Here is a 14,146-nt window from a genome sequence, read left to right on the forward strand (position 1 = left end):
GATAACAAGTTTGGCACTCGTCCTTTGAGAAGTTGGGTCATGTTTTTCTGTCTTATGCCAAACTACAGGAGACCACTAAAGTGTCATTGGGGAACAGATGTCCTGTCATCATAGCTGCCTCCCAGGATAACTGCAGAAAAAAAATATATGCATATGAACACCTAATTATTTTTACCACTTGTTTATGAAAACAGTAATTAGATCAAATTATTCAATTATTCTGCCATGATATCTGTTATGAAATGAACATCACAGTTTTAAAATAGTTATAGAGAATAAGCTTTCTTTGATGGCATATAATATGATATCCAAAGAATTTGTGGGTTTTTATATCACTACCAACCACATAACATTAAAATTTTTTTCATTTGTTTTTAATTTGTGTGATGTATGTGTATGCATATAAACTACTATGTGTGCATGTGGGGAAAGGGACATCATGGCTTATGAATGAATGTTAGAGGCAAATTCCATGAGTCTGTTCTTTTTTTACAGCATGTGGATTACAGGGATCAAATTCAGGTTATCGGGCTTGGTAACATGAATCCTCCCAACCAAACTGATCATTGAAATAATTTTAAATGGCTAACAACACCCAACAATGGTTTTGAATCATTTAGACTACACCCATTGGTTTTCCATACAAAGGCTGATTCCATACTTCTGTAGGTTTTACACATTTTGTACAATACTTGAGGGATTCCTCAATTTCCATCATGAGAAACGGATAGTGTTCTTAGCGTCGCAACAAGGGAAAGACAGCAATAAAAACAACATGCAACAATGCAATGATCATAATTGATTATAGCAATTGTTGTTATATTTCACAGACAGGATTTTTAACCTAAGTTATGTATTATGAAGGTTGTCTTATTGTGTATTAACATTTCTGTATTTAGTCTGGAAAGACTGTTCAGCAAAAAAAAAAAAAAAAAAAAAAAAAAGACTAGACTAAAGGCCTGATAATTTGAGTTTCATCCCATAGCAATAAGCACGAATGGTAGAAGGGGAAAACTTCTACACCTTGCTTATCATCTGGCCTTCTTATATTACTGTTACACACACACACCAAATAAAAATAAATGCTAAAATTCTTATTTTTATCATCCATAATTGTGTGCTTTTCCATTAGTTATGAAATGTTCCTGTGGCTTCTTTGCATAAAAAAGAAATCAAAAATCTGTAAAATATATTTAGTGTCTTAGCATTATTTGTATATGAATACTACATAGATTTGTATCTGAACTATATATACAAAGTAACATCAATTAGTGTAATCAATGTGTATCATAGTTTTATAGCCAGTAAAAACACCTTCTTCAAACATAGCTTCAAAAAATAATTATATACATTGCATATGTAAATATTACATTTTAATTGTCTTACCAGAATGAAACCCTACATCAAGAAGAATGAAAGGTTTATACTAAGTAACATATATAGATATGTGTGTGTGTGTCAGAGTAATAGAATGTTATATAATAATGTCCTTATTTACATTAAATGACTAGTCATAGGAAGTTTAAATGGAAATGAAGAAAGGGGAAAATGACATGTTCTGTAGATCAAGAAATGAATGTAAATAAGAATTACAACTTTCTAAGCCTCTCATAAGATGTACATGATACATCTTAAAATTTTTCAGAAGATAATGCTTGGTATATTTGTTGCTCAAAGATATGAATATACATAGTGCAGATCCCACGAGCACGGGGTGATTAAGACAGCAATGAGTGTCTTATGTGTGCTTGATCAGTGGCACTTATCTTTCCTATAATGCTGCATTTTTCTCCTACTTTAGTACAATTTGAATAGATAGCATTTCTGCTATCAATTTTCAATAATAAAATTATTTTTGTATTCACAGGAAATGGAAGAGTTTGCACAGAGCTCTGGGGAACATGGAGTTGTGGTGTTTTCTCTGGGGTCAATGATCAATAACACAACACGAGAAAGGGCCAACGCAATTGCATCAGCCCTTGCACAGATTCCACAAAAGGTAAAATAGTGTCCCCATGGGAGGCAATTATCTACTTAGTTTACTAAAGTCTGGAAAGGGGTGACACTGGAAGGTCCCTTTATGTAAAATCAAGTATTATGATTGCCTTCAGTCAGTTTAGAAACAAAGATAAAGATGGCAGATTCTACAGAATGTGTTTTCAATGAGAATAACAGTGACATAAACATCGTGATCACAGGGAAGCATGCAGTCTAAACTTCTCTAGTCTGATGAAACTGGGAGCAAAACTACCCAAGAATAACTAAATTCTCAGTGGTCACTTAAACCTTTTTCTTGAGCCTTGTTTGAATCTAGACATTCAGGGAATGAAAGTTTATTTAAAAACTTTGTTAGCAGATATGGAAAAATGTCTGTAGTATAGCATTAATAGTCTTCCAGACCTGCAGCAGCATTGAGACTTCCCAGGTTTTCCTCCCCTCTCTATGAGGATGCTGAGCTAAGGTTGCTAAGTTACCTCTCAGGAGACTTTTCAGAGAAAGGAAGAAGAGAGTTCACCATCTCAGTGCTTTTTTGCCATGTTCACTGAGTGAAAAGAAGGAAGGACCGGCCATTCTAGAATCTGCCAAACCTAAAGGAGGACGATGTAAAGGAGAAGGTGGAATGGTCCCTGTCCTTCTGGTGAACCACACACAGTCACACATTGTCTATGGCACTTTGTCTCTTACCCAGAAGAGTAAAGTGAGTTCCATTTAGGAAGAAGTGGGAACCAAGAGATAATCCAGTAGAAATAAGACTGATAACAGAAAAGGTCCAGCTGACTCTCTTCATAAGGTATATGAAGATAATTTATCACATCTGGACTTTAATCTGGAATATGTAGGAACCAGATTTTAGTTTCCTATCCCATAAATCTCCCAGTAAAAACTCATGCTGGTTTTTGCTGAGATCCTGAAGAAAAGTTTAAATTTATTGTGCCAAACAGATATTGAACATGTAGCTGAAGCTTGCATTTAGAAGGATGGTTTGGGGTTTCTAAAATGAGCACCATTTGTGTGGTCTGGCTGTGGAACTGCTTTGCATTTCACAAAGTATATGAACCCTGAAGTGTTTTGCCATCTATCATATGAGTCAGATGCAGCACCATTAGGATTTTGAATGCTTTCTACAGCTACTAGCACTCATGAGCAGCCCAGCAGGTTCCTTTCCCACATGAAAGGAATAGCCAGTCTCAGCGACAGAGATATGACTCGTGTGATGAAGTGCTCTGCATTCCTGTGATTCCTAAGTAAAACTGGTGCTTCAACCAAAGATGAGCAATATTAGACTTAATTTTTTGTTGGTTAAAAGAAATTATGTCAGTCGCTCCCTGTGGTTGTTATTTCCACAGTAGAAGCAGCATGCAGAAGGGTGCAAGCAAGCATGGGGAGCTTTATGCCAGCAACCGAGTCACTGGTAGTTAGTGGACAACATACACACATACACTCTGTGAGATTATGGCCAGGATGGAATTGACTGATAACTCATTCTCTGATTATCCGTGATGGTGCCTTTTCCAAAGAACTAATAAACAGAGAAAATTGTAAATATGGATTATTTGCTGAAAATAAATAATGAATAACAAAAAATAAGTGTCAAACTCTATTAAAAGAACATAGGACAAATATAAGTAAGATCTGCGGTTGTGTTAAACTGGCATAAAACTCAGAATGGATTATTAGAAGTATTATAGTAAATATACATAAAGTTTAATCATTCTGTCTTGCAGCTGATTTATGATAACATAAACTTTTCTTAAATATATTCATATTTCATTAACTTTCTCATGTGTACACATCGAAAATCATGATGACATTCGACCTGATTAAATGTAACGAGAAACATAGATGGTGTTGCCATACTCTGCCTCATGTTTTGATAGTTCTTATTGTTTAAGGTCTCTTTACTTGATTTCCACACCAGAGATAAGAATAGCATTTAGCTAAGCACTGCCTAATTTCTAAAATATTATATTTTAAGTTTTAAAATCTGTTATAAATTATTGTCTAACCTTTAACAGGTGTTTTGGAGATATGATGGTATGGAACCAGATACCTTAGGTCCGAATACCAGAATTTTCAAGTGGATCCCCCAGAATGACCTTCTAGGTGAGACCCTGGGAAACAAGCGCTGAAATATGAGTTACAAGCTGAAATGCAATAGGAAGCAAACTGATTGGTTATAGAAAAATCAAAAATAAAACCAATTTTTAAGTATGTTTTGCTTGAAAGGGATTGAAATGTGAGCTGGCATTTGTATTCCGGGAACAAAGTGTGCATTGTAAAAGAAGCTGCCTCTCACAGGGAGTATTCTGTACTTACCTTGGTTTTACAGATTCAATTTTATACCTGTTACTTTTACTAAAGCAGGAAATTTTCAAAAATCACTAAGAAACATTAATGATCAATGACAATATTGCACATCACAAAAAGTTCACACTGATTATCATGCAACAATACCACACTCTATTTTTGTTTTGTCGAGACAGGGTTTCTCTGTATCTTTGGAGCCAGTCTTGGAAGTAGCTCTTATAGACTAGGCTGGCCCTGGACTCACAGGGATCCTCCTGCCTCTGCCTCCCGAGTGCTGGGATAAAGGTGTGCACCACCACTGCACGGGTACAATACAGCACTCTGACTGCCACTGTTGTCCTGGCACAATATAATACTCTGGTTGTCATGGTTGTCCTGAATGCCCTAAAAAGCATTGTGTCAGACTTAGTACATGTGTTAGTTATCATTTTCCCTTGTGAAATACATAATTTTTGAGAAAATCATATGTAAGTACTGTATTATCATCATTTTCAGCCTTCTTTCTCCTTTTGACCTCTACCATATCACCATCGCACTAGGTCCAATTTTTGATGCTTGCTATATACACATGTTTAGGACTGACAATGGAGGATTGGATAATAGATCAGCGAGGTCATACTGGAGAAACATGGCACTCCCATCTTTAAAGCCATTGACTGTCCACAGTTTTCCCTATAGGAATAGGACTTTGTGAAATTTTCCCATCAATGGTGACAGGTCAACTTGTGCTGTCATTATGCAGGTCTTATTTAGGCAATCACACTGATGAGATTTCATGGATGCAATATCCCTATAATATATCACCATCTTCCATCAGGCATTCTGGTCCCCTGACTCTTATGCTCTTCTGACATCTTTTCCAAAATGATTCCATAGCCTTTGATTTAGAAGTTGTGCTGCTCTAAGTGTACTTATTGACCTTGGGCATCCAATGATCATTTATTCTCTTCCTTTTCCACCAACTGTGGATCTCTGCAATATTCTCCACTTGCAGTAATGGAAGTTTTTTGATGACTTGTGAGAGCTACAGTTACCTGTAGTTACAAGGATAAATGCTAATAATGTAGTTAGAGATTATACTTGTTTTGAATAGTTGACTCGCTTTACAGTACCACACATGAATTTCTTACCACTGAGTTGGCCTCAAATCCAAGTAGACTTGGATTTATCTTGATTACACCTAAGATAATAGTGCCACCACTTTGCTGTTATGGATATCTTGCCAGTCATTGTTATAAGTCACGGCTAATAGGACTACTGATTACATTTCTCTCTAGAGATCTTATGTAGCCTCTTCCAATACTATGAAAGTCCTCAGAGAGGATCTTAATTGCTCTAGCTCCTATGTCTGGAGTGTATAATGTCTTCAGACAACTTATCTGCAAGTTCTGGGAAGCAATCAACGACAATGGCTAGAGTGTGTATTCTTTGAGAAGAGTCAAGGTCACACCACCCCCATCAAACTAACAACTAAAAGTAAAGTTTTCCATTCCTTGCACTGGATAATTTGTTAACAGTCTATGATTCATGAGGCTAACACATCACTACATTATCAAAACTCTTCCAAGCCTCTAGACCCACACATACACATATTACTATGCATGTACTAATAAGCAAACCTGTATGACAGTGTTTCCCTATTGATTCCTCAAATGCCTTTGGTAGCATTTATTACACTGGGGAAGAGGATAATGGAAAAAAAGAAGCAAGAAAGAAATAGATGGCAATAACATATGCACTCTTTAAATTGATTAGTTATAACAAACACATGGTGTTCTGAGACATTCATTTTCTTCCATCCACAATGTACTCTACGTGTTCAATTGAAAACCCCTTCTCATTGTTCCAGCGTCATCACAGGCCACACCTGTCATTCATCCATCACTGAAGTAATTCTCCTGTAAACCCTAGCATCACCTTTAAAAGAAAACTAAAGGTGCAGCTCTCTCTGTTACACTACTTAGAACTTGGAATAATCTTACTGTGAAACCTAAAGCAATTTAAGTAATTCAATTTAATTTTTCTTTTTTTGTTAATAGAATTTTCTTTTTTATTGAGCTGTACATTTTTCTCTGCTCCCCTCCCTGCCTCTAACATCTCTCCTTCAACCCTCTCCCAAGGTCCCCATGTTACCAATTTACTCAGGAGATCTTGTCTTTTTCTACTTTCTACTTCCCATGTAGATTAGATTTATGTAAGTCTCTCTTAGTGCCCTCCTTGTTGGCTAAGTTCTCTTGGATTGTGATTTGTAGGCTGGTTGTCTTTGCTTTAAATTTATTGACCGCCTATGAATGAGTATATGTGGTAATTGCCTTTCTGTGTCTGTGTTACCTCACTCAAAATAATGTTTGCTAGCTTCATCCATTTTCCTGTAACATTCAAGATGTTATTTTTTTCTGCCATGTAGTACTCCATTATGCAAATGTCCCACATTTTCCTTATCCATTCTTCAGTCAAGGGGCATTTACGTCTTTTCCAGGTCCTGGCAATGACAAACAATGCTGCTCAGAACATATTTGAGCACATGTCCTGGTGGCACGATTGAGCATCCTTTGGATATATACCCAAAAGTTGTATTATTCAGTGTTAAAAATACCCTGACCCTTTGATCACTTGACTACAGATTTTTACTTATATCTAAGAGCTCTAATTAATGTATTTTCTGTTGTTCTTCTGATTCTAGGTCATCCAAAAACTAGAGTTTTTGTAACTCATGGTGGAGCTAATGGCATTTATGAGTCAATTCATCATGGAGTCCCAATGGTTGGCATCCCTATGTTTGCAGAACAATATGATAACATTGCTCACATAGTGGCCAAAGGAGCAGCTGCTTCCGTAAATTTTCATACAATGACAAGTTCAGATTTGCTTAATGCCCTGAAGGAAGTCATTAATAATCCATCGTGAGTATAAACATATATTTATTTATTTCTGTTGTATTGGAACCCAGAACTTTACTCATGCATGCTGAGCAAGTATTCTATCAGTGAGCTCTGTCACTGGTCTATTTATTAGGAATAATTTCTCACTAGAAGTTCCAGAGAGCAGCAATTATCCTAGACAAAGAAATAATGAAAAGTACAAAGAGCTACATTAGACAGTGAGGGAATATCAATGTGCTTCCTCATTATTTTTGTTTTAGACAATGTCTGAGTTTAACTTGACATCCTCCTCTTTCATCATAGAAAGCTGTAGAATAGAAAACATGTGCCACCACCCAAGACCAAAGTACTTTGGAGCTGTTTTAGTAAAACAAAAATTATCGGAGGTTTAATTTTAGAGTAAATACAATTTTGTTCAAATAACTACTGATAATTGAAATTGTAGTTTAGTGAATCAAATGAGCATGGCCACCATGTTTTTCTTTTACTTTAAAAAAATCACATCAAAATGGCTTTTTGTAAACCAGCAAGACAAAAATTAATCTCTACTTCCAATTATATTTAATCTTACAAAATTTTGTTTGGCAATATTTTGATCCATAGGTGATACATTTTGAAAGCTTATGACATACACAGAATTAGTCTTCAATAAACTCTACAACATCCATATTATAGATCTCATCTCCTGCATAACAACTATATTACTACTTCTACCTTTGGCTGAAAAGCTCTTACTTCTCTCTGCATTTCTGGCTAGTATTCTCCAGTATATTATAAATAATAAGAAGGGGAGTAGCCTCTATCGCCATTGGTACTCGGTTATGATTCAGCATGCTAAACTGTACACTTGATGCTCAGTGTCCTTAGCTAGATTCCTTTCCCATATATCTTTGTCTGTAATCATATCACCACTAGAATCAAATAAAACTTCAATGCTTCAGTACAAAATATTTAATAATCTCAACAGTAAAAAAAAAACACATAAAAGAAAAACATGAACAGCAATTGCAAGAATTTACTCTAATTCGTGTTTACAGTAAGAATAATTCACAGTATTCCAAGAATCAAGAGAATCATACATAGATCTAATCTACATGGGAAGTAGAAAAAGACAAGATCTCCTTAGTAAAATGGGAGCATGGGAACCTTGGGGGAGGGTTGAAGGGGAAGGAAGAAGCAGGCAGTGTGTCAGAGAAAAATGTAGAGCTCAATAAAAATCAATAAAAAATATTTTCACCTGAATAGAGAAATTTTCATTTTATTATTTCCAATTAACAGTTAAAAACTAGAAGGAGAAATTTATGAAAAGACCAAGAATCCACTAAATGTACAATCACTGCACATCTACAGTTATAATCCATAAGCACTAATAAGTGGTCAATACAAATTCCTAATTAAACCCAACTTCTTAACAGCTTTGCCCAGATATGGACCACTGTAAAAATGACAGGCATCGTTGTGCATTTCCAAATTGTTCTACTGTTCTGTACCAGCTACACTAGAAATTGCTTTCTCAATTACTCGTGTTTCAAGACCCCAAAGGCTAGCTTCTTTTGACTTTGTTTATTTGGCTTTGGGGTGCTAATTGATTCTGATCTCTTACTTATAAATATTTGTCTTTTCCTAGCATTTCTTATATATTTATATCCTGTGTGTTGAAGAAGTTCTAGATGATACATTATTTAAGAAGATCTTTACTATGATAAACACACAATTTTCTTTATATTTTCATGTAATCATCGTTATGATACACATAAATTTATAAACATATGTTTCTTCTTTCTGTAAATTAATGCCCATCGTATTTTCCTTTAGCTATAAAAAGAATGTGATGTGGTTATCAACCATTCACCATGACCAGCCCATGAAGCCCCTGGACAGAGCCGTCTTCTGGGTTGAGTATGTCATGCGCCACAAAGGAGCCAAGCACCTGAAGCCTCTTGCCTTTAACCTCACCTGGTACCAGTACTACTCTCTGGATGTGATTGGATTCCTCCTGGCCTGTGTGGCAGCTACAATTTTCCTCACTATAAAATGTTGCTTGTTTGTTTACCAATTCTTCGTAAAGAAACAAAAGAATAAAAAGGAATAGGACTCTTTAAGAAAGAAAAGATTATTTCATTGAATTCTAGCACTGTGTATCAAGTGTTTTAAATAATATACAATACTTGATTATCTATCTATTTTCCTTCTTAAAAATTAGCCATTTTAAATATTGATTTCCTGATATAACTATTTTTTTTTACTTATTTATGGATGTAATCACCCCGAACACAATGATAACTCCATAATGTTTATGGGAGAAAAATAGGAAGCCTGAAGTTTCTATAGTGAATTTTTTTAGAGAGATCATCTTTAAAATCATATGAACTATCACTGTCTGTCAAAAAAAATGACAAGACAGATTTTATTCAAACTACCAAAGTAGAGGAAAGATGTTTCAGGATACAATGAACGCAACTATATATTAAAAAGATGAATGTATTTTTTATAGAAACAAATATGAAAGGCAGCAGGATGTTTCAGCTGATAGGGGCATGGGTTGCACAAGCCAGAGTACTCGAGTTCAAACCCCAGAACCGACAGATTGTGAAAGGAGAGAATCAGCATCACAGAATTGTCCTGTGCCTACAACCTGTGTCTCTGCACCCACACACACAGCATACACACACATACACACTCATACACCACCACCCTCAAGAACAACAACAATAATAACAAATACAAAGTGAAGTTTAAAGCAGACTGAACCATGTGAAGGGGGAATAAAGAAATAGAGTAAGTGCAGAACTTCAAAAGTAGATGGTAAAATTGCTTAAATGTCCTGGCAAGAAGGAAAAACGATAAACAATTCACAGTTTCACATAAATACAGATGTGTGCACAGAAGGTAAATCACCTTTAAAGACAGAATACAACTGAAATCCAGAATTATTTGCTCTAGGTACATTGTTATCCAAGTCGTATGTGCTACATGAGCATAGAAATATATCTTTCTTAAATGCGAAATACTTTACAGAGAATTTTTGTCACTTATTACACCAACTCAAGATTTTTCCTAACACATTTCCCCAGCTCTTCACAGTTGATGGCTTCTGGCAGGGGTGTGGGGAAAGACTCAGTTACCTTAAGGGCTTCATTCACCATGGCCTGACAAGTGCATACATGGCACAGATTGGATTTGGTGTATTTTGGATGGGGGATTAAGCTGGAGTGGAAGGGTGAACCTGGGAAGAGTGGGAGGTGAGTGTGATAGCAGGGCCCTTCATGAAATTCCCAGTTAATCAATAAAAATATTACATTGGAAAAAAATCTATATCACCTGACATATTTTAGTTAGAAGAACGGAAGCCTAATTACCACATGACGTCTTGACTATTCTTTTTATTGAATAATTCTGTGCAATTGGACAATATGAAAATGCACAATGGAAGATGAACTGCCTAGCTCAGAGCAATAGCTGAGAATCCATCCTTAATTAAGTCTGCTTAGTGTTACAGTACATTTCCCTCCTATGTCAATAAGGTGGCCTGTACTTTTCCTTTATTCATCTAGCTAGTCATTTCTAACTGCTTTGCAACCTAGGAAAATTGTGTGAAAAACACAAACTTAGAGTACACTTTTACTTATTTTCATTAGCAACATATAAAATAATAATTGAAGAAGGAATAAATAGTCAAGCTTGAATAAAAAATTTTGGTGTCATATCACAGTATCTATGCTAGAGAAAGTAGTTTAAACAGCAGAAGTTTCTCAGGATTTGACCTGAAATATCTACAGTTAGAATTTTCATTCTCAGAGCATAGCCTCCAAAGTAGAACTCGGGAAGAAAGAATCCAACTGAACAGCATTTCTTTTGCTTAATACATAGATTCTAAAGTTGTATGGGAGATTTAATTAACACATTTGATATGTGAAAAAGATTTCTACAGTACTCTACAATGTAAAACTTGAGAATTATTTTTTAAGTATTTATTTATTTATTATGTATACAATGTTCTGCCTATATGATGCCTGCAGGCCAGAAGAGGGCACCAGACCTCATTACAGATGGCGGTGAGCTACCATGTGTTTGCTGGGAATTGAACTCAGGACCTTTGGAAGAGCAGGCAATGCTCTTCACCACTGAGCCATCTCTGCAGCCCCCAAAGTTGAGAATTATAAAAGTATAGCAACTGTGATAATAATGCACAGGAAGTAAGAAAGGATTTTTTATTTTTTAAAGCAATCTTTTTTATTTTACATACCAATCCCAGATCCCTCTCCCTCTCCTCTTCTATTTTCCCTATTTTCCCCCAGTCGCACCCTCAACTGCTCCTCAGAGCAAGTGAGGTCTCCCATGAAAATCAACAAACCCTGTCACATCACTTGAGGCAGAACCAAGGAGCTCTCTTTTCCCCAGTATCTAGGCTGAGCAAGGTGTCCCTCTATAGGCAATGGGCTCCAGAAAGCCAGTTCATGTACTAGGGATAAATACGAGATCTACTGCCAGTGGCACCACAAACTCCCCAAGGCACACAAATGACCTCAAAATATAAGAGAATCAATTACATACAACCTTCTTGTAATCGCTGTGAAAAATAAAGTGTAAGGAAAATCAAAATTTACAGGATAAATTAAAGTTAAATGGTGCTCTTCGCCATTGCTTTGAGAAAGAGAGCACAGAAATATTTGCTTATAGCAGTCCATAATAATCTTTGTTCTACATGTTTTATAATTCACCTCAACCTTCCCAATGCTATGACCCTTTAATACAGTTTTTATGTTGTAGCGACTACAACTGTAATTCATGCTACTCATTAACTGTAATTTTGCTACTGTTATTAGTCATAATGTAAATATCTGATATGCGGGATATTTAATATGCAATCGTGTGAAAGGGCCAGTTGATCCTCTGCAGTCCACAGGTTGAGAACTACCTCTGTAGACAAATAAACAGCCAGTTAAATAACCCTTCACAACTCCTCATTTTGGATGCTTTTCAACAGCATAAATATTTCCCATCATAGCAACATGAGTAATGTTAAAAATTTCACTCCACAGGTCTTCTAGTAGTGCTTACATAGTTGTTATTAATTTGTTATTAATACTTATTTAATTTGATCTTATCATTATCTCATGTGTGTTATTGAATAAATTTAAGGAGATAACATTTCAACTATTCTGGTGAAAGGAGAGATATTCTAAAGGCAGACACTCCTGCTCCTTCTTTTTGGTATTAAAACTCTTCAAGCAACAGACTCCAAAAATGTCTGGTTCCCCCCCCCCACCCCTGAAATCTCATGCTGCCAGAAAAAAAAAAAAGGATGAGTTTTTGATGCCAGCTAGTGGGCAATGTTTTCTCTCAGGAAGAAACTTCACAAAATTCTGGCAAGTTTCAGGTGACCTAATAAAAGAGACTAGAGCCAGAGAGATGATGACCACAGATGAGAGAGCCCACTCCATCGGGAGATTCATTTGGGATGCTTCTTTCTTGCCCTATATATACCTAACTCTCTTAAGCACTCCAAGATGAACTGGGCAAGTACAGTAGAGGCTTCTAGAACTATATGTTTATCTTTCCAGTGCGACCACATCAAATAATGGTTTTTTTTTTCTCCTCTCATCATTACTGTTCTTTTCTGTTGGCTTATATGGGACAGATAGTTAAGTTTAGATGTTTAAGACAGAAGGGATCCAGGCTTTGTCCCTAACCACTTTTGCAACAGTTTCTGAAACTCAGTGAAATTAAAAAGTGCTGCAGTTGAAATCATAAAAATATGCACTTTCAATACTTAGTGGGTTTTATAGAAACTTGAGGATAAGAAACTAAACAAATTAAGTCCCAGTAACTGGATATATAAATGGATGGTCCAGAAAGTAAGATACAGAAGAACAAATGATGATAAGATTGATAAGACTCAGTGGGTATTATAGATTCATGTATTAAACCACAATAATTGTAAAAAAAGAGATTATGAATTCCAGATGGATTGAGAGTAGGGAGAAAAGGTGGATGGGGAAGAGGAAGGGCTGGAGATGATTCCACACACTATGTACATAAATAAAGTTTCCAAAAATTTCCCTGAAAACAAGTAGAAAAAATTAATTGAAGAATTTTGACTCAAGAATTTTGTTATATTTTATTGCATTTTTAAAATAATGTGTAATTACATTTTTTCGGTTTCCTCTCCTCCCACAAAGTCCTCCTATAGAACTTTCCCTTCTCTTCTTCAAATTCATGGCCTCTTTATTACTGTGTGTGTGTGTGTGTGTGTGTGTGTGTGTGTGCGTGTGTGTGTGTGTTTACATATTTCTAAATATAACCAGCTCAGTCCATAAAATGCTCTTTATATCTATGTTTTCAGGATTAACCATCTGGCACTGAACAACCAGTTGGTGTGCTCTTCCTTGGAAATATCACCCTCTCCCACTCCCAACTTTCTTTACTTGCCTATACTTCTTTGTGTTGAATATGGACTTTTCTGCACCCACTGTGGCATGTCTATGGGTATCCTTGTTCAGCTCACATTTGAGAAGTCATGTTGGTCAAACTTTTTGGGTGTAGCTTCTGATATTTCTAGGTAACAAAATCTCATAGCAAACTCCCTTCCCCACATGTAATACTGTTTAGGCTTTAAGGGATAGAGTGTTAAAATCTTAAAATTTTGCCATATCTTCAAATACCTGAAGCCATTACTTCATAACTGAGAATACTTTACAAAATAAATGAAGAAAACTGAAACTAAATTAAAAGGACTTCTTCTGCAGGAAGTGGTACATTTTAATAACTCAAGAAAGATTTAAGTATCACTATTTACAAATTGAAAGGAGATTCAAATAAGCAAATAATATTTAAAAAATAATTGATGTTAGAATTCATAACAATAATAACATGGAAAAAGCAACAATGTTGATTTATTTGTATTATGTACTGATATATTAATATTCATAAATGCACACACAGATATGTGTGTT

At 35.6% G+C, this 14,146-nt stretch overlaps 1 protein-coding gene across 5 annotated transcripts in view; it reads left to right on the forward strand.

The window, feature by feature from the left end:
* LOC119822892 (UDP-glucuronosyltransferase 2B7-like) overlaps positions 1-12,140 on the forward strand; it is a 72,869-nt gene extending 60,729 nt beyond the window's left edge. For 4 of the 5 annotated variants that reach the window (XM_038342566.2, XM_038342532.2, XM_038342548.2 and 1 more), the window contains 4 exons: positions 1,868-1,999; positions 4,017-4,104; positions 6,992-7,211; positions 9,006-12,140. In XM_038342566.2, coding sequence (XP_038198494.1) covers positions 1,868-1,999; positions 4,017-4,104; positions 6,992-7,211; positions 9,006-9,282 — 717 coding nt within the window. In that variant the 3' untranslated portion in view covers positions 9,283-12,140. The remainder of the gene's footprint in view (positions 1-1,867; positions 2,000-4,016; positions 4,105-6,991; positions 7,212-9,005) is intronic. The other variant, XM_038342541.1, reaches the window with a different exon arrangement.
* Positions 12,141-14,146: the final 2,006 nt, after the last annotated feature.

This window comes from Arvicola amphibius, chromosome 1 (genome assembly GCF_903992535.2).
Source record: "Arvicola amphibius chromosome 1, mArvAmp1.2, whole genome shotgun sequence".
Taxonomy (NCBI): domain Eukaryota; kingdom Metazoa; phylum Chordata; class Mammalia; order Rodentia; family Cricetidae; genus Arvicola; species Arvicola amphibius.